The sequence below is a fragment of the Drosophila bipectinata genome, chromosome XL (genome assembly GCF_030179905.1).
Source record: "Drosophila bipectinata strain 14024-0381.07 chromosome XL, DbipHiC1v2, whole genome shotgun sequence".
In the NCBI taxonomy this organism is placed as follows: domain Eukaryota; kingdom Metazoa; phylum Arthropoda; class Insecta; order Diptera; family Drosophilidae; genus Drosophila; species Drosophila bipectinata.
In genome coordinates this window covers 68,691-90,893 of record NC_091734.1, presented here as the reverse complement: position 1 = coordinate 90,893, position 22,203 = coordinate 68,691, and the positions used below count along the sequence as shown (strand labels likewise).

At 40.6% G+C, this 22,203-nt stretch overlaps 1 protein-coding gene across 1 annotated transcript in view; it reads right to left on the bottom strand.

Moving 5' to 3' along the window:
* Positions 1-10,889: 10,889 nt before the first annotated feature.
* The window catches only part of stx (ubiquitin-like domain-containing protein stuxnet), a 30,380-nt gene continuing 19,066 nt past the window's right edge, over positions 10,890-22,203 (bottom strand). The window contains exons 3-4 of the mRNA XM_043210166.2: positions 13,217-15,454; positions 10,890-13,146 (exon numbers count right to left, since the gene is read on the bottom strand). Of these exons, the coding sequence (XP_043066101.1) occupies positions 12,448-13,146; positions 13,217-15,454 (2,937 nt within the window). The 3' untranslated portion in view covers positions 10,890-12,447. The remainder of the gene's footprint in view (positions 13,147-13,216; positions 15,455-22,203) is intronic.

Sequence of the window (22,203 nt, the reverse complement as noted above, 5' to 3'; positions counted from 1 at the left end):
GAGATATAGCCATGGACCTGGGCCATATATGAAAATCATGCATTTCGCAGGGGTCTCCCCACAAAAATGGACAAAAATTTTGAAAAATATTAAGTGCCAGGATTTTGATGCAGAATTAAAGTAAATCGTTCTAGAATTCGTTTAAGGTATCCCGCTTGGGAATCGGGTAAGAAATGGCTGAGATATAGCCATGGACCTGGGCCATATATGAAAATCATGCATTTCGCAGGGGTCTCCCCACAAAAATGGACAAAAATTTTGAAAAATATTAAGTGCCAGGATTTTGATGCAGAATTAAAGTAAATCGTTCTAGAATTCGTTTAAGGTATCCTGCTTGGGAATCGGGTAAGAAATGGCTGAGATATAGCCATGGACCTGGGCCATATATGAAAATCATGCATTTCGCAGGGGTCTCCCCACAAAAATGGACAACAATTTTGAAAAATATTAAGTGCCAGGATTTTGATGCAGAATTAAAGTAAATCGTTCTAGAATTCGTTTAAGGTATCCCGCTTGGGAATCGGGTAAGAAATGGCTGAGATATAGCCATGGACCTGGGCCATATATGAAAATCATGCATTTCGCAGGGGTCTCCCCACAAAAATGGACAAAAATTTTGAAAAATATTAAGTGCCAGGATTTTGATGCAGAATTAAAGTAAATCGTTCTAGAATTCGTTTAAGGTATCCCGCTTGGGAATCGGGTAAGAAATGGCTGAGATATAGCCATGGACCTGGGCCATATATGAAAATCATGCATTTCGCAGGGGTCTCCCCACAAAAATGGACAAAAATTTTGAAAAATATTAAGTGCCAGGATTTTGATGCAGAATTAAAGTAAATCGTTCTAGAATTCGTTTAAGGTATCCTGCTTGGGATTTTGATGCAGAATTAAAGTAAATCGTTCTAGAATTCGTTTAAGGTATCCTGCTTGGGAATCGGGTAAGAAATGGCTGAGATATAGCCATGGACCTGGGCCATATATGAAAATCATGCATTTCGCAGGGGTCTCCCCACAAAAATGGACAAAAATTTTGAAAAATATTAAGTGCCAGGATTTTGATGCAGAATTAAAGTAAATCGTTCTAGAATTCGTTTAAGGTATCCCGCTTGGGAATCGGGTAAGAAATGGCTGAGATATAGCCATGGACCTGGGCCATATATGAAAATCATGCATTTCGCAGGGGTCTCCCCACAAAAATGGACAAAAATTTTGAAAAATATTAAGTGCCAGGATTTTGATGCAGAATTAAAGTAAATCGTTCTAGAATTCGTTTAAGGTATCCCGCTTGGGAATCGGGTAAGAAATGGCTGAGATATAGCCATGGACCTGGGCCATATATGAAAATCATGCATTTCGCAGGGGTCTCCCCACAAAAATGGACAAAAATTTTGAAAAATATTAAGTGCCAGGATTTTGATGCAGAATTAAAGTAAATCGTTCTAGAATTCGTTTAAGGTATCCTGCTTGGGAATCGGGTAAGAAATGGCTGAGATATAGCCATGGACCTGGGCCATATATGAAAATCATGCATTTCGCAGGGGTCTCCCCACAAAAATGGACAAAAATTTTGAAAAATATTAAGTGCCAGGATTTTGATGCAGAATTAAAGTAAATCGTTCTAGAATTCGTTTAAGGTATCCCGCTTGGGAATCGGGTAAGAAATGGCTGAGATATAGCCATGGACCTGGGCCATATATGAAAATCATGCATTTCGCAGGGGTCTCCCCACAAAAATGGACAAAAATTTTGAAAAATATTAAGTGCCAGGATTTTGATGCAGAATTAAAGTAAATCGTTCTAGAATTCGTTTAAGGTATCCCGCTTGGGAATCGGGTAAGAAATGGCTGAGATATAGCCATGGACCTGGGCCATATATGAAAATCATGCATTTCGCAGGGGTCTCCCCACAAAAATGGACAAAAATTTTGAAAAATATTAAGTGCCAGGATTTTGATGCAGAATTAAAGTAAATCGTTCTAGAATTCGTTTAAGGTATCCCGCTTGGGAATCGGGTAAGAAATGGCTGAGATATAGCCATGGACCTGGGCCATATATGGAAATCATGCATTTCGCAGGGGTCTCCCCACAAAAATGGACAAAAATTTTGAAAAATATTAAGTGCCAGGATTTTGATGCAGAATTAAAGTAAATCGTTCTAGAATTCGTTTAAGGTATCCCGCTTGGGAATCGGGTAAGAAATGGCTGAGATATAGCCATGGACCTCGGCCATATATGGAAATCATGCATTTCGCAGGGGTCTCCCCACAAAAATGGACAAAAATTTTGAAAAATATTAAGTGCCAGGATTTTGATGCAGAATTAAAGTAAATCGTTCTAGAATTCGTTTAAGGTATCCTGCTTGGGAATCGGGTAAGAAATGGCTGAGATATAGCCATGGACCTGGGCCATATATGAAAATCATGCATTTCGCAGGGGTCTCCCCACAAAAATGGACAAAAATTTTGAAAAATATTAAGTGCCAGGATTTTGATGCAGAATTAAGGTAAATCGTTCTAGAATTCGTTTAAGGTATCCCGCTTGGGAATCGGGTAAGAAATGGCTGAGATATAGCCATGGACCTGGGCCATATATGAAAATCATGCATTTCGCAGGGGTCTCCCCACAAAAATGGACACAAATTTTGAAAAATATTAAGTGCCAGGATTTTGATGCAGAATTAAAGTAAATCGTTTTAGAATTCGTTTAAGGTATCCCGCTTGGGAATCGGGTAAGAAATGGCTGAGATATAGCCATGGACCTGGGCCATATATGGAAATCATGCATTTCGCAGGGGTCTCTCCACAAAAATGGACAAAAATTTTGAAAAATATTAAGTGCCAGGATTTTGATGCAGAATTAAAGTAAATCGTTCTAGAATTCGTTTAAGGTATCCCGCTTGGGAATCGGGTAAGAAATGGCTGAGATATAGCCATGGACCTGGGCCATATATGAAAATCATGCATTTCGCAGGGGTCTCCCCACAAAAATGGACAAAAATTTTGAAAAATATTAAGTGCCAGGATTTTGATGCAGAATTAAAGTAAATCGTTCTAGAATTCGTTTAAGGTATCCCGCTTGGGAATCGGGTAAGAAATGGCTGAGATATAGCCATGGACCTGGGCCATATATGAAAATCATGCATTTCGCAGGGGTCTCCCCACAAAAATGGACAACAATTTTGAAAAATATTAAGTGCCAGGATTTTGATGCAGAATTAAAGTAAATCGTTCTAGAATTCGTTTAAGGTATCCCGCTTGGGAATCGGGTAAGAAATGGCTGAGATATAGCCATGGACCTGGGCCATATATGAAAATCATGCATTCGCAGGGGTCCTCCCCACAAAAATGGACAAAAATTTGAAAAATATTAAGTGCCAGGATTTTGATGCAGAATTAAAGTAAATCGTTCTAGAATTCGTTTAAGGTATCCCGCTTGGGAATCGGGTAAGAAATGGCTGAGATATAGCCATGGACCTGGGCCATATATGAAAATCATGCATTTCGCAGGGGTCTCCCCACAAAAATGGACAAAAATTTTGAAAAATATTAAGTGCCAGGATTTTGATGCAGAATTAAAGTAAATCGTTCTAGAATTCGTTTAAGGTATCCCGCTTGGGAATCGGGTAAGAAATGGCTGAGATATAGCCATGGACCTGGGCCATATATGGAAATCATGCATTTCGCAGGGGTCTCCCCACAAAAATGGACAAAAATTTTGAAAAATATTAAGTGCCAGGATTTTGATGCAGAATTAAAGTAAATCGTTCTAGAATTCGTTTAAGGTATCCCGCTTGGGAATCGGGTAAGAAATGGCTGAGATATAGCCATGGACCTGGGCCATATATGAAAATCATGCATTTCGCAGGGGTCTCCCACCAAAATGGACAACAATTTTGAAAAATATTAAGTGCCAGGATTTTGATGCAGAATTAAAGTAAATCGTTCTAGAATTCGTTTAAGGTATCCCGCTTGGGAATCGGGTAAGAAATGGCTGAGATATAGCCATGGACCTGGGCCATATATGAAAATCATGCATTTCGCAGGGGTCTCCCCACAAAAATGGACAAAAATTTTGAAAAATATTAAGTGCCAGGATTTTGATGCAGAATTAAAGTAAATCGTTCTAGAATTCGTTTAAGGTATCCCGCTTGGGAATCGGGTAAGAAATGGCTGAGATATAGCCATGGACCTGGGCCATATATGAAAATCATGCATTTCGCAGGGGTCTCCCCACAAAAATGGACAAAAATTTTGAAAAATATTAAGTGCCAGGATTTTGATGCAGAATTAAAGTAAATCGTTCTAGAATTCGTTTAAGGTATCCCGCTTGGGAATCGGGTAAGAAATGGCTGAGATATAGCCATGGACCTGGGCCATATATGAAAATCATGCATTTCGCAGGGGTCTCCCCACAAAAATGGACAACAATTTTGAAAAATATTAAGTGCCAGGATTTTGATGCAGAATTAAAGTAAATCGTTCTAGAATTCGTTTAAGGTATCCCGCTTGGGAATCGGGTAAGAAATGGCTGAGATATAGCCATGGACCTGGGCCATATATGAAAATCATGCATTTCGCAGGGGTCTCCCCACAAAAATGGACAAAAATTTTGAAAAATATTAAGTGCCAGGATTTTGATGCAGAATTAAAGTAAATCGTTCTAGAATTCGTTTAAGGTATCCCGCTTGGGAATCGGGTAAGAAATGGCTGAGATATAGCCATGGACCTGGGCCATATATGAAAATCATGCATTTCGCAGGGGTCTCCCCACAAAAATGGACAAAAATTTTGAAAAATATTAAGTGCCAGGATTTTGATGCAGAATTAAAGTAAATCGTTCTAGAATTCGTTTAAGGTATCCCGCTTGGGAATCGGGTAAGAAATGGCTGAGATATAGCCATGGACCTGGGCCATATATGGAAAATCATGCATTTCGCAGGGGTCTCCCCACAAAAATGGACAAAAATTTTGAAAAATATTAAGTGCCAGGATTTTGATGCAGAATTAAAGTAAATCGTTCTAGAATTCGTTTAAGGTATCCCGCTTGGGAATCGGGTAAGAAATGGCTGAGATATAGCCATGGACCTGGGCCATATATGAAAATCATGCATTTCGCAGGGGTCTCCCCACAAAAATGGACAACAATTTTGAAAAATATTAAGTGCCAGGATTTTGATGCAGAATTAAAGTAAATCGTTCTAGAATTCGTTTAAGGTATCCCGCTTGGGAATCGGGTAAGAAATGGCTGAGATATAGCCATGGACCTGGCCATATATGAAAATCATGCATTTCGCAGGGGTCTCCCCACAAAAATGGACAAAAATTTTGAAAAATATTAAGTGCCAGGATTTTGATGCAGAATTAAAGTAAATCGTTCTAGAATTCGTTTAAGGTATCCCGCTTGGGAATCGGGTGAGAAATGGCTGAGATATAGCCATGGACCTGGCCCATATATGAAAATCATGCATTTCGCAGGGGTCTCCCCACAAAAATGGACAAAAATTTTGAAAAATATTAAGTGCCAGGATTTTGATGCAGAATTAAAGTAAATCGTTCTAGAATTCGTTTAAGGTATCCCGCTTGGGAATCGGGTAAGAAATGGCTGAGATATAGCCATGGACCTGGGCCATATATGAAAATCATGCATTTCGCAGGGGTCTCCCCACAAAAATGGACAACAATTTTGAAAAATATTAAGTGCCAGGATTTTGATGCAGAATTAAAGTAAATCGTTCTAGAATTCGTTTAAGGTATCCCGCTTGGGAATCGGGTAAGAAATGGCTGAGATATAGCCATGGACCTGGGCCATATATGAAAATCATGCATTTCGCAGGGGTCTCCCCACAAAAATGGACACAAATTTTGAAAAATATTAAGTGCCAGGATTTTGATGCAGAATTAAAGTAAATCGTTCTAGAATTCGTTTAAGGTATCCCGCTTGGGAATCGGGTAAGAAATGGCTGAGATATAGCCATGGACCTGGGCCATACATGAAAATCATGCATTTCGCAGGGGTCTCCCCACAAAAATGGACAAAAATTTTGAAAAATATTAAGTGCCAGGATTTTGATGCAGAATTAAAGTAAATCGTTCTAGAATTCGTTTAAGGTATCCCGCTTGGGAATCGGGTAAGAAATGGCTGAGATATAGCCATGGACCTGGGCCATATATGGAAATCATGCATTTCGCAGGGGTCTCCCCACAAAAATGGACAAAAATTTTGAAAAATATTAAGTGCCAGGATTTTGATGCAGAATTAAAGTAAATCGTTCTAGAATTCGTTTAAGGTATCCCGCTTGGGAATCGGGTAAGAAATGGCTGAGATATAGCCATGGACCTGGGCCATATATGAAAATCATGCATTTCGCAGGGGTCTCCCCACAAAAATGGACAACAATTTTGAAAAATATTAAGTGCCAGGATTTTGATGCAGAATTAAAGTAAATCGTTCTAGAATTCGTTTAAGGTATCCCGCTTGGGAATCGGGTAAGAAATGGCTGAGATATAGCCATGGACCTGGGCCATATATGAAAATCATGCATTTCGCAGGGGTCTCCCCACAAAAATGGACAAAAATTTTGAAAAATATTAAGTGCCAGGATTTTGATGCAGAATTAAAGTAAATCGTTCTAGAATTCGTTTAAGGTATCCCGCTTGGGAATCGGGTAAGAAATGGCTGAGATATAGCCATGGACCTGGGCCATATATGGAAATCATGCATTTCGCAGGGGTCTCCCCACAAAAATGGACAAAAATTTTGAAAAATATTAAGTGCCAGGATTTTGATGCAGAATTAAAGTAAATCGTTCTAGAATTCGTTTAAGGTATCCCGCTTGGGAATCGGGTAAGAAATGGCTGAGATATAGCCATGGACCTGGGCCATATATGAAAATCATGCATTTCGCAGGGGTCTCCCCACAAAAATGGACAAAAATTTTGAAAAATATTAAGTGCCAGGATTTTGATGCAGAATTAAAGTAAATCGTTCTAGAATTCGTTTAAGGTATCCCGCTTGGGAATCGGGTAAGAAATGGCTGAGATATAGCCATGGACCTGGGCCATATATGAAAATCATGCATTTCGCAGGGGTCTCCCCACAAAAATGGACAACAATTTTGAAAAATATTAAGTGCCAGGATTTTGATGCAGAATTAAAGTAAATCGTTCTAGAATTCGTTTAAGGTATCCCGCTTGGGAATCGGGTAAGAAATGGCTGAGATATAGCCATGGACCTGGGCCATATATGAAAATCATGCATTTCGCAGGGGTTTCCCCACAAAAATCGGACAGAAAGTCCTTTAAAAATATGGTATATCTAGACTTTAATGTCGATCGGTGGAATATCGAACCCCAATAAAGCAACCTCCGAAGCCCCCGAATAAAGTCAAAGCCGGATCTGTGTTTTTGGAAATAATGTTTATTGACGAATACTTTACTTGCATTGTTTCAGTTGCTTACTTTGTATCTTTTATACATGCAGTTGTTGAAATTGTTTCCCAACTTGTCTCGTTTAAGTCCTTCCTCCTCCGATTTCGGCTATGGCAGAGTGTGTATATATCTATATATATATATATTTGTTCATATATTTGCCTCATTTATGTATATTTTTGTGTTACTATATGTGGTTTATGTTCACGGTCGCACAACAATCAAAAATGTGGGTTTTTGTTGACAAACAAGTGAATCCCATTAATTTTTGCATCTTAATAGTATATTCTTTAATTTTTTTAATGCATGTGTGTATGTATGTGCACAATCCCAAAAAAAAAGCTTTGCAGCACATTTCTGCTAATTTTTACTCAACTTTTTGTAATTCCCATTTATGGATGTCTTAGTTTTTTAAGGGAATTTTTAATGTATTTAGCTTTTGCGACTTTGGCTGCTTGATTTAAAATTTTTCTAAGTCTGCCCGTAGAGGCAGACCCACTTAGTGTCTAAGGATTATTATATAATATAACTTTTCTCTCCAAGGATCCTATACATTGAATATTCTCTGTTCGCATATAATGGGTTTTTTTTGCAAAAGTTTGTGGGAAGGGGAACGTTGAGTGAAGAAATCTAATAATAATTGTCTTTCCAGGGCCTCTCGCTAATAATTTTGCTAATTTTTAAATGGTTTTTCCCGTTTTTTTCATCAAAATACTTATCTGATGTTTCACTTAATTTTTAGAAAGATTTCAACAAAAGACGATGCAAAATCTCAATTAAAAAATATATTATATTCCATATATGGATGTGTGGGGTGTATATAAGATTAAGTGTGAGGGGGCTTTTTGGATAAATTTCAACTATTCAAAAAATAAATGCGACAAAATATTTAGTTTAGTTTACAATTTAAAAATTTGTAGATTTTTCTTGTTTTTCAGCAAATGTTGCGCATATGTTTTGAGTTAATTTTCTTAATCGAATTTTTGGGTGTTTTTGGGATCAATATTTGAACTATGTTGTTGTTTATAAATATAATTATAAAAAATCGCATGGTTTTCGTGTATGTTTTGTACTTTGTTAGAAATTCACGCAGATATGCTGAAAATTATCCAACCGAGTCCGAATCAATCCAATCTAACCGAAATCCCATCTGAACCAAGTATAGCCCTTCTCATTTCCCATTCCTTCCCGTTCCTTTTTTCCCACAAGTCCCACAATCAATGCTCTCTCATTAATCTCGTTACTCGCCATTCGTTACTCGCTACTCGTTATATATCGTACATCAAACTTATATGCCACCTAATGCTACTTTATAAGTTTCGTTATGAAGAAATATAATTGGAAAGCTATATAGACTGGATAGCTAAATAGTGGGGTGGGTATAGAAATAAGAAACTAAAGTGTTTTTTGTTTTTGTAAAAATTGCACATAACTTTTCTTAGCACTTAAATAACTACCATCTTTAATTTTACACATATTTTGTGTGTGTTTGGTTAGGTTTTTTGGGGATTACATTTATTTTCTTTATTTTCAGTGATAAAAGTTTTCTTTTGGTCGATACTCTTCCTCCTCCTCGTGTGTGTGTGTGAGGTTACGTATTTTACAATTCTTACTAAAGTTCCACATATACATATATAATAGATATATATACATATATATATATATATATCTTTATAGCCCCATATGTGTATTTTTGTATCTGCAATTGGCACATCTTTTCTAAACCAAAGAATAAATCAAAAATAATAGGTGATGTGTGAGTTTCTTCTCGCAGTGTATATTGCACATAGAAATTAAGAGCTAAACTGAAAGAAAAAAACAAGAAAGGAAAGCTAACTTCGGGCGGAGCCGAAGTTTATATACCCTTGCAGCTAAAACCGGATATATATCGCAAAAATCGGATATAGTTTGCCGATCCTTATGAAATTTGGTAGGATGGATCAAAATATAATCTGTACCAAGTTCCAGCTTTCTATCTTCAAAAACACAAAAGTTGGGTCATTTCCGATCGTTCAGTTATATGGCAGCTATAGGATATAGTCGGCCGATCCTAATGAAATTTGGTAGGTTGGATCAACTAACCAAAAATAGAGTCTGTACTAAATTCCAGCTTTCTATCTTCAAAAACACGAAAGTTGGGTCATTTCCGATCGTTGAGTTATATGGCAGCTATAGGATATAGTCGGCCGATCCTTATGAAATTTGGCATGTCGTTTTATTTTGCCAAAAATAGCTCTCATGTCAAATTTGAATTCTCTAACTCTAAAAACACCAAAGTTATACCATTTCCGATCAATCAGTTATATGGCAGCTATAGGATATAGTCGGCCGATCCCGGCCGTTCCGACTTATATACTGCGTGCAAAGGAAAGAAGGGTGTGTGCAAAGTTTCAAGACGATAGCTTTAAAACTGAGAGACTAGTTTGCGTAGAAACAGACAGACGGACAGACGGACAGACGGACAGACGGACAGACGGACATGCTCATATCAACTCAGGAGGTGATCCTGATCAAGAATATATATACTTTATAGGGTCGGAGATGTCTCCTTCACTGCGTTGCACACTTTTGGACAAAATTATAATACCCTCTGCAAGGGTATAATAAAATAATAGAGAATAAACAAGAAAGGAAAGCTAACTTCGGGCGGAGCCGAAGTTTATATACCCTTGCAGTTAAAACCGGATATATATCGCAAACATCGGATATAGTTGGCCGATCCTTATGGGAATAGGAATATATAATCCAATTTATTACAATACAAAATCTAAAAAAAGTCCCAAACTTCTATCTTCAAAAATACGAAAGTTGATATTTCTACCGAATACCATTTCCGATCGTTCAGTTATATGGCAGCTATGGGATATAGTCGGCCGATCCTAATGAAATTTGGTAGGTTGGATCAACTGACCAAGAATTAAATCTGTACTAAGTTCCAGCTTTCTATCTTCAAAAACACGAAAGTTGGGTCATTTCCGATCGTTCAGTTATATGGCAGCTATAGGATATAGTCGGCCGATCCTTATGAAATTTGGCATGACGTAATGTTTTGCCAAATATAGCTCACATGTCAAATTTGAACTCTCTAACTCTAAAAACACCAAAGTTATACCATTTCCGATCAATCAGTTATATGGCAGCTATAGGATATAGTCGGCCGATCCGGGCCGTTCCGACTTATATACTGCGTGCAAAGGAAAGAAGGGTGTGTGCAAAGTTTCAAGACGATAGCTTTAAAACTGAGAGACTAGTTCGCGTAGAAACAGACAGACGGACAGACAGACGGACAGACGGACAGACGGACAGACGGACAGACGGACATGCTCATATCAACTCAGGAGGTGATCCTGATCAAGAATATATATACTTTATAGGGTCGGAGATGTCTCCTTCACTGCGTTGCACACTTTTGACCAAAATTATAATACCCTCTGCAAGGGTATAAAAATAAAAATACCATTTGTATAAGTTAACTAAACCATTTACTAAACATTTATTAAAATCAAGTAGTGTTTGCAATGAAATCAACTCAAAAGTTCAAAACTCGCCTATGAACTAATTGCATTATAAATGAATTTTTAGGATAATTGTGTAGGTGTAGGAATAATAATTAGAATAATAATAAAAAAAAACATTTAATTTATATAAGTCTACAACGTAGGTTAGCGATAATTGCTTAGACACTTGTTTTTTTTCTTTTCGGTTTTTTTCTTTTCGGGAAACTTAACTAACGATAATCATAAAAGGTTTTTGATAATTTTTTGTTTTTGTTTCGTTTTTGTTTTAATGAATAGAGAACATAGTAACTTACTAACTAATTCAATAGTGTGTGTGTGGGTGTGTTTGAATAAAAATTTAATTCGAAATTAAAACACATTCTCGCTGGTTTTTTGGGTCTTAAGGGGGGGTTTGAATAAAAAAAATTAAATATAATAAACGATTTTCTATTAAGGCAAATTAGGTTTAAAGCGCCACATTTTGTTTCTTTTCTTTAAGTGTAAAACATAACATAAAGCTGCCAAAGCCAGGTGTGTGTGTGTGCTTCCTGTGCGTACAATTTTTCTTTTTCATTTATTTTTTTGTTTTTGCTTTAGCTCTACAAAGTTTTTAGCATTTTTAAGTGTTTTTTGTTCATAATTCTAAATTGTATATTCCATTAAATTTTCATTTTCATTTTGGTTTATTTTTAATGTTGTTTTTTGGGGTTTCTATTAACCCGAATTTTTCGTTTAATGGTTTACATTGAGTTGGGTTTACACACAAAGAAAATTTCACTAAATTCAATTTACAAAACATTAAATGATGTGTTCCGAAAGTTTTTTATCCGAAGACTGCAAAATTTTAGTCGGTCCATTCGTGTTTCAACTCGTTTTCTCGGAAGAGTACAGCGTTTCAGGCCATATACTCGTGTCTGAACTTGTTTGAACATGATCCAAAGTGTTTAATCTTGAACGAACGTTTTTGATCGGGTTTGACGTGTTTAAACATGCTCTAACGGGTTTTCTGCGAAGAATATAGCATTTCAGGCCATAAATTCGTGTTCAAACATGTTCTAACGTGTGTGATCTTAAACAAACATGCTCCTTCGTCTTCAATCTTGCTCAGTTTTACACAAAAAATGCTCAAATGTTATTAATTAATAGTTAAGGGATCTCTTGGTTTCCGTTTCTCGATCTACCCTTCGAAGTTGGGGTTTTCGGAGTAAGTGGGTTGTTGTTATAGCTGTTCTTTTCTTAAAATTAATTTAACAGAGTCCTTTTACGTAGGGATGCCCTCACATCTCACATCCTACTACTTTATTTTTGCCTACGTCTGCGTGTGCGTCCTGTAGTTTGCTATTTTTTAGTCTTATTTGATGCACTTGCGAATCCAATGGTGTTTCGGTTTAGTCCTTGAAGGTGTTGTCTTGATGATGATGTTGTTGTTGCCGTTTCAACCTCGTCTTCTACTTCTTCATATTGTTATTGTTGTTAAACTAGTAAATGCTACAAAATAGGATCAAGCTTAGGGATAGACCTTAGGCCGCCGTATCCACCTCCTCGACGATGTGATTCGGCGAGACTTCACTTCCGGCTGCCGCCGTGGCCGCCGCTGCTGTTGTGGTGGCGGTGGTGGTTGTGGCCGCGGCCGTGGTTGCTGTGGCGGAAGATGTTGCAGGATTGCCGCTGTTGGTGGCGCTGCCACTGCCCTTCTCATTGTTGGCCACCAGGGCGCTAACGGCACTGTACTGCATCGCTGTGGCAGAACCGGATCCAGCCGAAGTGGTGCTGCCACCGGTGGTCTGAGCCGCCGCCTGGGCAGCTGCCGCGGGCGTGGCATAGGGACCGCTCTTGAGCTTGCGGGCCTCGCGCTTCTGCTTGTGCTGTTGCATGACCAGGCGCAGCTGGTCCATCTTGGAGCGGGTCTTCATGTTGGCCAGCTCCACGGTGCACTTCTGGCAGGTGTGTTCGCGTTCGCCGTCGCGTCCGAAGCGGCAACTGCAGCCGCCGTTGTTGGCGGCTGCCTCGGCGGCTGCTACACAGCAGCTGTGCGGCTTCGAGGATGATGCGGATGAGGACGAGGATGATGCCTTCGAGGACGTGGAAGAGGAGGATGACGAGTGATAGCCTTGGCAGTCGCGGTAGGAGCAGCTTACTCCGTTGCCAGCCGCAGACTGCTGTTGCTGCTGTTGTTGGGCGCGGCTGTTGCACTTGGCGCAGTTGTGGTGCTTGGAGTACTGCAAGGATTAAAGGAAGGACATCATCAGTGAGCACACGAACCCCGAGAATACCCTTCCTACAACTTACCATTTTACTGCGCGAGCCGTGGTGCATGCCACTGCCGCTGGATCCAGAGCCGGAGCTGCCGGAGCCAGAACTGGAGTTGCCAGAGCCCGAGGAGCCGGAGCCTGTGCTGCTGGGAGCCTCGAAGCTGATGCGGGCACCCCGCCCGTACTGGGGCGTGGCACTCAGCAGGTCGTTCAGGATATGTATCACCGTAGAGATGTCGCGCTTGGGCCGGCCGTAGCGATCCTGCAGCGCCGGGTTAAGGGTGCCGGAGAAGGTGCCCGAATAGATGCCCTTGCCGTGGTTCTTCATCGACTCGATGACGGCACCGGAGCCGCCTTTCCGCGGCGTCTCGTCGCCGTTGTGACCGGATCCGCTGCCGCTGCCAGAGCTGCCCGAGTTGCCACCGCTTCCGGAGGAGCCGCTGCTGGAGGAGCCACTGCCCGAGGAGCTGCCTCCGCCTCCCGACAGATCGATCTTGTTGGTGAAGACCTCCTTGGAGAGCTTGCGCAGAGTCTGGGTCAGATTGCGAGAGGCCTCCGCCAAGGTGCGAGTGTCCGAGACGCCCAGAGTCGAGTCGTCCGGCTCGGAAATGGCCGGAGGAGCCCCCACTGCCGCTGTTGCTGTGGCAGAGGCCGTTGTTGCCCCCCCTGCCACTCCTGCTGATCCTGCAGAACCTGCTGCCATAGCCTGCTCCAGCTTGCGACGCGACGAGGTCGAGGATGATGCAGTAGTGGACGAGGATGAGCAGGAAGACGATGATATTGTTGATGAGGAGCCGCTGCCGCCGGTTGCTTGATAGAAATGTCCGTTTCCGTGCCCGTGACCGTGTCCTCCGTGGCTATGTCCTCCATGCCCGTGCCCGTGACCGTGTCCATGGTAGTGGCGGTGCTTGAGCCGCGTGATCCGGTTGTTGCCCGTCTTGTGGAGCATCGAGTTGCCGGAGAAGACCACGCCCGCTGCTCCCGGCCCTATGGAGCGTGCAGCGAAGCCGGCGTTCGTGCAACTGGCGTCGGGGCACTTGCTGCTGGTGATGGTGGGTGTTGCCCCGGAACCGGACCCGGATCGCGTTAGTGGAGGTGCTGCTACGGGGGCTGCCTGCGGCGGGGGGAGCGGCGTGGGCGGTAGGCGGGTGCACAGACAGGATGTCAGTTTGGCGGCAATCGGATCTTGCTGGCAACCGCCGGTGGCACATGAAGAGTTGGTGGTGGCGCTGCCGGAGCAACTGCATCCGGCGGCGGCAGCGGAGGAGCTGGAATTAGAAGTGGAATTGGTTGTGGAACTGGTGTTGGTAGCAGCAGCAGCACTGGCCACCGGCTGAGGAATGGTCTTGATGGCCGTCATCTTGATGGGACTGGAGACCAGGTTCGACAGCGACTTGATTGGCGACTGTTCCATCAAGTTCTTGCCGTTCTTGGAGGAAGTCTGTCCGGACGTGGACGATGTCTTGTCCTTGGCCAGGTTCTCGACAATGCTCTGGCAGCCCTTGATCAGTAGCTTGGTCAGATCTGGATTCTGAAGAGCCGATCCAGCGGTGGAGTTCGATCCGGAGGCATTGTCTTCGTACAGCTTGCGCAAGCTTGAGGACATCCTGCCACCACTGCCGGCCGCCACGGCCGAGGCGTTGTGGTGATGATGGTGGTGATGGTAGTGATGATGGTGGTGATGCTGGCCGTGTCCATGACTGGAGGAGGAGTGGCCGTGGCCATGCCCGTGACTGTGATGGCCATGCCCGTGACCCTGACTGTGCCCGTGGTGATGATGGTGACCGCCATGCCACGACCCGTGCTGCAGACTGGGATGCTGATGACTGTGGACATGTCCATGTCCGATCCTGCCGCTGGCTCTCTGTCCCGACGAGCGGTTTCTCGACGACGACGAGGAGGAGGACGATGATGAGCCAGATCCCGAGCCAGAGGACGACGATGACGCGCCGCCTCCGCCCACGGCCAGAACTGGCACGCCGCTGGCAGAGGTGGCAGCTGAACCGCCACTTGCCGTCACAGCTGCTGTAGAGCACCCGCTTCCCACTGCCGGCGTGGTGGAGGCCGAGGAGGTTACTGCCCCGTTACTACTGCTGCTGCTGCCTGTGCCGGAAGAGGCCGGATTGACCGTGCTGAGTTGCAGCTGAATGAGCATCATGTGGTCGCCCAGGCGCATGCTCAGGTTGAGGGGCGTCTTGCCGCTCAGGAAGTCGTTGACCTGCGATTCGTTAAGCAATTCCAGCGCCTGCATAACCGTGTTTTCTGGACGCTGAGCCTAAAAAGAGGGAGGAAATAAAAGAAAATTAGTTAAAAGTTACGATTTCTTTGGAAAATTAAGAAATAATTGAAGATAAGCACTGAGACTGGGATGATCCTAACCTAGTTTTCTCTGAACTGCTTTGAAATTACTGCTTGGTTAGCTTCGCAAGCAGTGCGTGCTGATAACTAACAGTAGACTTTTTTCTGGTGTAAACTCACTGTTATTTAACAGTACAATGTTCGAATACTAGCCTTTGCATTAAAAAAGTTTAATATTTAATATTTTTGCTGAATGTTTTATTATATTCTGGTTTATAGGAGCCTCTCCACCTCCACATTCCTTTCAAATGAAATCTCATATTTCAAAATATCTCTCCTAGACCTAGACCAACTATTCATGCACTTTTTCTTTTTTAGAATATTCATTTATTTGCTGGGCCCGCCAGGGGTCTATTGTTGAACGTGATTCAATTCAATACAATCCCCCATACAAACCCCCTTCATTGTGTTGCGATAAAATATTTGCAAATAGAGCCAACTCAGTCTCAATTGCGTCACAAAAAAGTAAATCAAAGAGTTTTACACTTAGTTTTAAAAGAAAACTTAACTTAAGCTTTAAACTACTCAAGTAAAGTTAAAAAACAAAAACAAAAAAAAGCGAGAGCGAAGTAACAAAGGAAAGTAAACTGTTCGAAGCTTGATTTTTGTTTTTAAAGGTCTGGGTCTGGGTTAATTAATCATTTCCATTGCATATGGAGCAAAACAGCAGCGGGTAAGTAAATAGGATTAAGATTATACAATTCAAAATTAAAAACAAATTAAATTGGTCTTAAGAATCGCATTATTTTTCATATTCCGTATATAAGATATAGATCTCGATGGACCTCGTTACTATAAGCTCCTCCTCCACTGTCGAATGCTGCAAGGCAGGGGCGCGACACCCGGGAGGGTCATGCCTTAATTTTCATTTACTCTGCGCTCTGACACAGTGACCCAATAATATTCAAATGAAGACAAAAAAGCTCTCCGCAACTAAAAACGAGGCAAGATACGATGAAGATATTATGACGATGATTATAGTGATGATGACGATGATGACCGCCTGCCTGCCTACTTTCTCTTTGCCATTTGACGCAGCATGGAACCTTATGCAACCTTGTCGAGGGAAGGGTTTCCCTCTGCTCACACCGCCTACCTCCTAAATAAATAAATAAATAAAAACCCGGCCTAGCAACCAGCCGGCCGGAGCCAAAAAAGAAATGAGTCGAGCCTATTTGGTGACGAAGGTTACTTGGCTATGAGATGTTACTTTTCGGTGTGTGTTGCCTGTTAAGTGTACCAAGGTCAACTTACGTCACCGCCAAGCCAAAGCCCCACAGTCAGAGTCTCTGAGTCGGAGAGACAGCAGCGGCGAAATCGAAATTTTCAAATTTGAAACCTCAAGACTCGGTCTCCAAAAGCACAACCGCAACAAAGCCAGTCAATGCTGTAATTTATTAACTTTGTGCAAATTGACTTGACGTTTTATTATTTCTTTTTTTTTATTTTTTTCACTTTGCAACTTGGCAGGGAAAACGTTTTTTGGTCAACCGGTTTTTTCGTCAACTCGACACAAAAAAACGAGGGAAAAGGCAATACAAAAGTAACTAATACATCATAATCGAAGCCCTAGATTTTTGGTTGAGGGAAAATGAAAGCTACTTGTTGCACTTGCATACGAAATTATTAGTGAGTTACCTAATATGTATCTGCCAGGGAGAGGAAACAATAAAGGTATAGGATGGCATAAGATACCTGGCGTACTTTGGAAAACTTGATTGATTCAATATTTCTCATTATGACTTTACTTATAATTTATAAACATTATTAATCCTCACTATTATCTGGATTAAATATTTTTAGGTACAAAACCATTTACAGGAAAAATCCCTAGTCTACAAAATATAATTTTCTGCACCGCCTCCTCATTATTCAAACGCTGAGGGAACAATAATGCCGCACTTGAAAAAAATCAAAGTACACGTAACACAAAGAAAAAATATTTGTACATTTTTGGGACAAAGCATTTGCTTTTTATATTTTTTGTTGTTTTTTTTTTTGCGTTAGTTTTGCACTGGCTATCTTTGCGTGCGTGTTTGTATGTGTTTGTTTGCTGACCATGAAATTATTTTTATTGCGTAGCATTTTCAATGGAAGTTGTGGAAGTGCGGCTGTGGATGTGTGAGTGTGGCGTCGGCGGCGCCTCAACCCCTTGAGCCACCTGCCTCTGCCTCTGCCTCCGACCACTAGCTCCTCTCTGGGCCTCTCCAAGAAAACACTTGACGATGTGTAACAAATTAAATTGGCCAAACTGCGCGCTGCTTTGCTTTTTGATAAGAGAAACCAACCACCACACCCACCCAAGCACCCAACAACCCAACCATCCAACCACCCACTTATATTAGTTGATGATTTTTTTTTTATTTTATAGTGCCAGAGCAGCGGGACAAAGACAAAGACCGGCGCCAGCAATGACGCCTTGTTTGCGTCCATTATCTGGACAACACGGTACCGGTCGCTCTCAGTCCACACTTCACAAAAAAAGGGGTATTTAGTTTGGCTTAAAAAGACCACAAATTGAAAAGCAAACGACAGTCACATAACACACACGCTAATAGTTCCAAGAAACCTTCATATATATTTCTATGAAAGAATCTCTTCAAAATATAATTAAGAGTCTCATATCTACATATATTTCTTTGTCATGTCGTCGCTGGGCTGGGTTCGGGATTTCTTATCTATTTAATTATGGGAATTTTTCATCAACTACAATAAAAAAAAAACAAAAAACAAAAGAATTCGAATAGTTTCACGTTTGAATTGTGCATTGTAATTGAAAGTTATCGACGACTGAAGCGCCGGGGTATAAAAAGGCTTCTTAAGCTTTCGATTAGAAAGAAATCTAATAAAACAACCAATAATTACTCATGCCCAACGGTAATTAAATCGAAACTAATAATAGCAAGACAGCCAGTCAGCTAGCTAGCTAGTAAATGGCAAACAAAAGCTGCTCAGTCTGTGCGAATGCAATTGTGAAATAGCCGGAGAGCCGATTTCACAGAAATAATGAATATAAATAGTTATGTGATGCCGCATGCTGGATAAATAACTTACTACAGAAAGGTAAATCACACAGACATTGGAATTTTATCAATGAAATTCAAGACGAGATCAGCTTAAGAATCAAAACAAGCAAGTACAGTCATCGATAAAGAAGCGAGAGGCGTGAGGCGAGACGAGAAGCGAGACAAGAGAGATGAACAACGAGAAACGTGTCTGGCACATCCGCTACAGCCAGTTAACAGTCCCCGCTTAACAGTTCTGTTATCCGGATGAAGAAAGAAGAAGATAAACCGGATTTGCGGAAATCTCAAGCTCTTGTATTTCCGTTGTTTTTTGTTTCCATCTCGGTGTTCTCCACACTCCGTTAAGAGTTTATGAACCAGAATGCACAGAAAGAACTCGTTGACACTGAACGATCTCGAGAAGTAGAGATTATGATAATGAAGATGACGGTAACGATGCTGATGCTGATGACAATGATGATGATGCAAGTAGTGGTGGCTCGTGTTGCAGAGATGAAGATGTTGCTTTGATTGAGATACTACTGATGACACCGGTAATTAATTATGATTTCAATCCAGATAATAAATAAGGGGACTCGCCAAATAAAACATAAAAACCTTGTTAATTAATAAATAGACTATCAGTCACTATGACTTCATAGCAACTGTATAGTATTTATATCAAAAGAACCAAAAGAAGAATTTCTTCGATAAGTAACTAAAAATATTTCCGGCGATGACGGCATCCTCGAAATTATCTGATAGATACTATGCCTCATGAGATATGGCCCATAATGAAGAGATACATCCAACAATGGGGCATCCCAGTGGAAGTGAAGCCATTCCCGATAGCACTTTACATTCCAAGCAGAGCCAAGATAAGTTGCCTGATTTCCATTGAAGAAAGCACCAGATAGAGATGGCTCTAGATGGAAAAAAAGAGAGAGGTAGGGAGGAGTGGCAGAAGAAGAAGGCAAAGTTCGCCAGACAAAGACAAATAGAACTGGTTAATAACCTGTCCCCTTGGCTTGTTCTTTCGCATCTTGTGCCTTTTTTCCTTCTTCTCTCTTTGCTTCTTTTTGGCAAAACATACAAAGGACACATAAATTGGACTGGTCACACCCAAAAAAAAGACAACATTGTTGTCATCATTGGGTACTGGGTCTCCGATATTTTGGTTTTTTATGAGCATCTTTGTTGCTTTGTCTGCGTTGGAGACTGCTGAGACTGGGACTATGGACTATCATTAGCGTCCAGCGTCATCACCATCATCATCATTATTATTTTTACCATCAAGCATCACTGTCATCATCCTCCTCTCGATCCTCTCGTGTTATCAGCTGGCCTGGCCCTTTGTCTGCCGCTTTCAGCTTTTGTCTTCTGGACTTGCAATTAAAATCATTTCCATAAATCTATGCACCACCACAAACTCGGGGACACAACACCCACACACTCTTAATAAACCTCTTCTTCTCAATCCTGTTGCAGAAATGCCAAAAATACAAAAAGGAAAAGTAATTAATTTGACAGGCAAACGCCAGCGCATCATTTAAACCACATAAATAATAAAAACGAATTCGAATCGAAATGGGCAAGAGCCAGTAAGCAAGTGGGTAGAGGAGACTTGCAGGTTGGAGGAGGACGTCTCCCGTCAGTGTCGCCTCCCAGTTCTTTTGGTTTTCATTCTCCTCTGTCACAGGCGGTCATGGGGCATGGTGGTGCGGTGGCTGACAACGCCCACCCACTTGATTGTCATTGCCGACAGTGACATACACTAAGAGACAAAGCTGCAGACTGTTTAAGATGATAGGAAGGATTATAAACAGCATAATCTATTCTATATTAATTTGTTAAATAAATGGTCTTTCTAAATTAATTCTTTCTTAAGCATTTATCTCAACTAGTTCTCGCTGTGTAGTTCCTGCAGCTGGCATGTGGTTATTGTTGATTTCTTCGCCAAAAAGTCGCAATGAAATCGAAAATAATGACAAAACCACAAAAAGGTGCCCCACTGGGAAGGCCAAATGAAGATGAAAACTGAAAATCAAGTCAGCGGGGGAATTGCAAAGAAAATTTTGGTCAAAAAAGAAAAGAGCTTTTCGGCTGACAGAAGTCAGAGAATAATGCATTTCACTTGACGTATTGGGAGTTCTTTTATGCTTTATGCTTTTTTATTTGAAAAAGTCAAAGGAAGAGAAGTAATTTAAAGATTGAAAATAAAAATCGAAAGTGGGGAAACAACCACTCATCTTTCCATCCGGCTGGACTTCATAAAAGTATACACACTTATTTTTAAGTATATACATCGCAGAATGCCAGAATGCTTCTCCAAAAAACATTGCGATAATAAACTTTACAAAATATTATTACTGTTAATAATAGCAGCTGAAAAATAAGTCTCTTTATACAATTTTTTCGTCGGCCTGTCTGCGATAAAATGTGGGCCAGAGGCATAGGATGGAAGGTAGGGGTATGTGTCAAGATAAAATTGGAGCAATATGCAAATGTCGTGACAGACAAATGAATATATATTTTTAGGCTATACAGAGCAGAGACGAAATGCAAATTAATTGGCGAATACTTTTACTTTTTTCGCTCTTGCTTAGGCAATTGAAGCTGACTGCAAATGGGTTTAAGAGAGGAGGTGAAAAGGTTGAACTTTTTGTGATCCACAAGTTCGGAAGATCAAAGTCACCTTCGCCTTCGTCAGTTTACTCACTCGAACAGTCAACAGTGTCAATAAATCCAGAGATGTCTCCATCAAATCAACCTGTCACTTGTTAACATACATTTAACCAAAAAAAAAAAATGTATATACAGGGGGTATCTCGGAGAAGGAGGATACAACACACACCTGTCCAGGTTGACAAGCAGTCGCCACTGAATTGCAATGTTTCAGCTCATTTTTCTGCTACCTTTTTGGCTACTCTGCTGTTGCTAATTAGGAGGCAATGGCATGAGGTGGCAAAAAAGGACAATATAAAAAATAAATACAAAATTAAAGCATCGTGACTCAGAACAAACAAAAAAACAATAAGAAAACCTTTGCGCACCTTTGAAAGATACATAAAAAAGCATACAATTCTTTTCAAACAGAAATTGCCAAAAATAACACAGTATGAAAATATTTAAAGTAAGATTATAGGGATGTCTTCGTACCTTTCTGCATTCTTAGCCAATTTATTTTGTAAATTTGTGCGACAAAGTACAAATAAAATGAACAAAATAAAAACAAGCTATAAAACAAAACAAAAAAAAAGTAAAAAGAAGACGCAAATTGTTAATTGGCTATTTAAACAATTTTTTTTCGTTGCAATTTCGTTTTGTAAATAAATTTTAATCAGCATTTCTTATTGACTTTTTTCGCTTTTTTCCATCAAGACTCTGAAATTGTATTCTTTTGAGAATTATTATTTATTCTAGTTGATAATTTGTTTATATTCGGCATTAAATTGATTAATGACTTTAAAGCCTTATTAAAAAATGTATAAATTCTGTTCTATATAAGTATTTTTTAATGGTTTTTGTAAAACGAATACAGCAATGTATGCAATGTATTATATGTACAAGTTTTAGCTCGTCTGCTCATCTTTTTTTTTTGGATTTTTATGGATTTTTCGTGCATGCCAAAATATTTCTTTGTTCAGATCACGAAAATTGC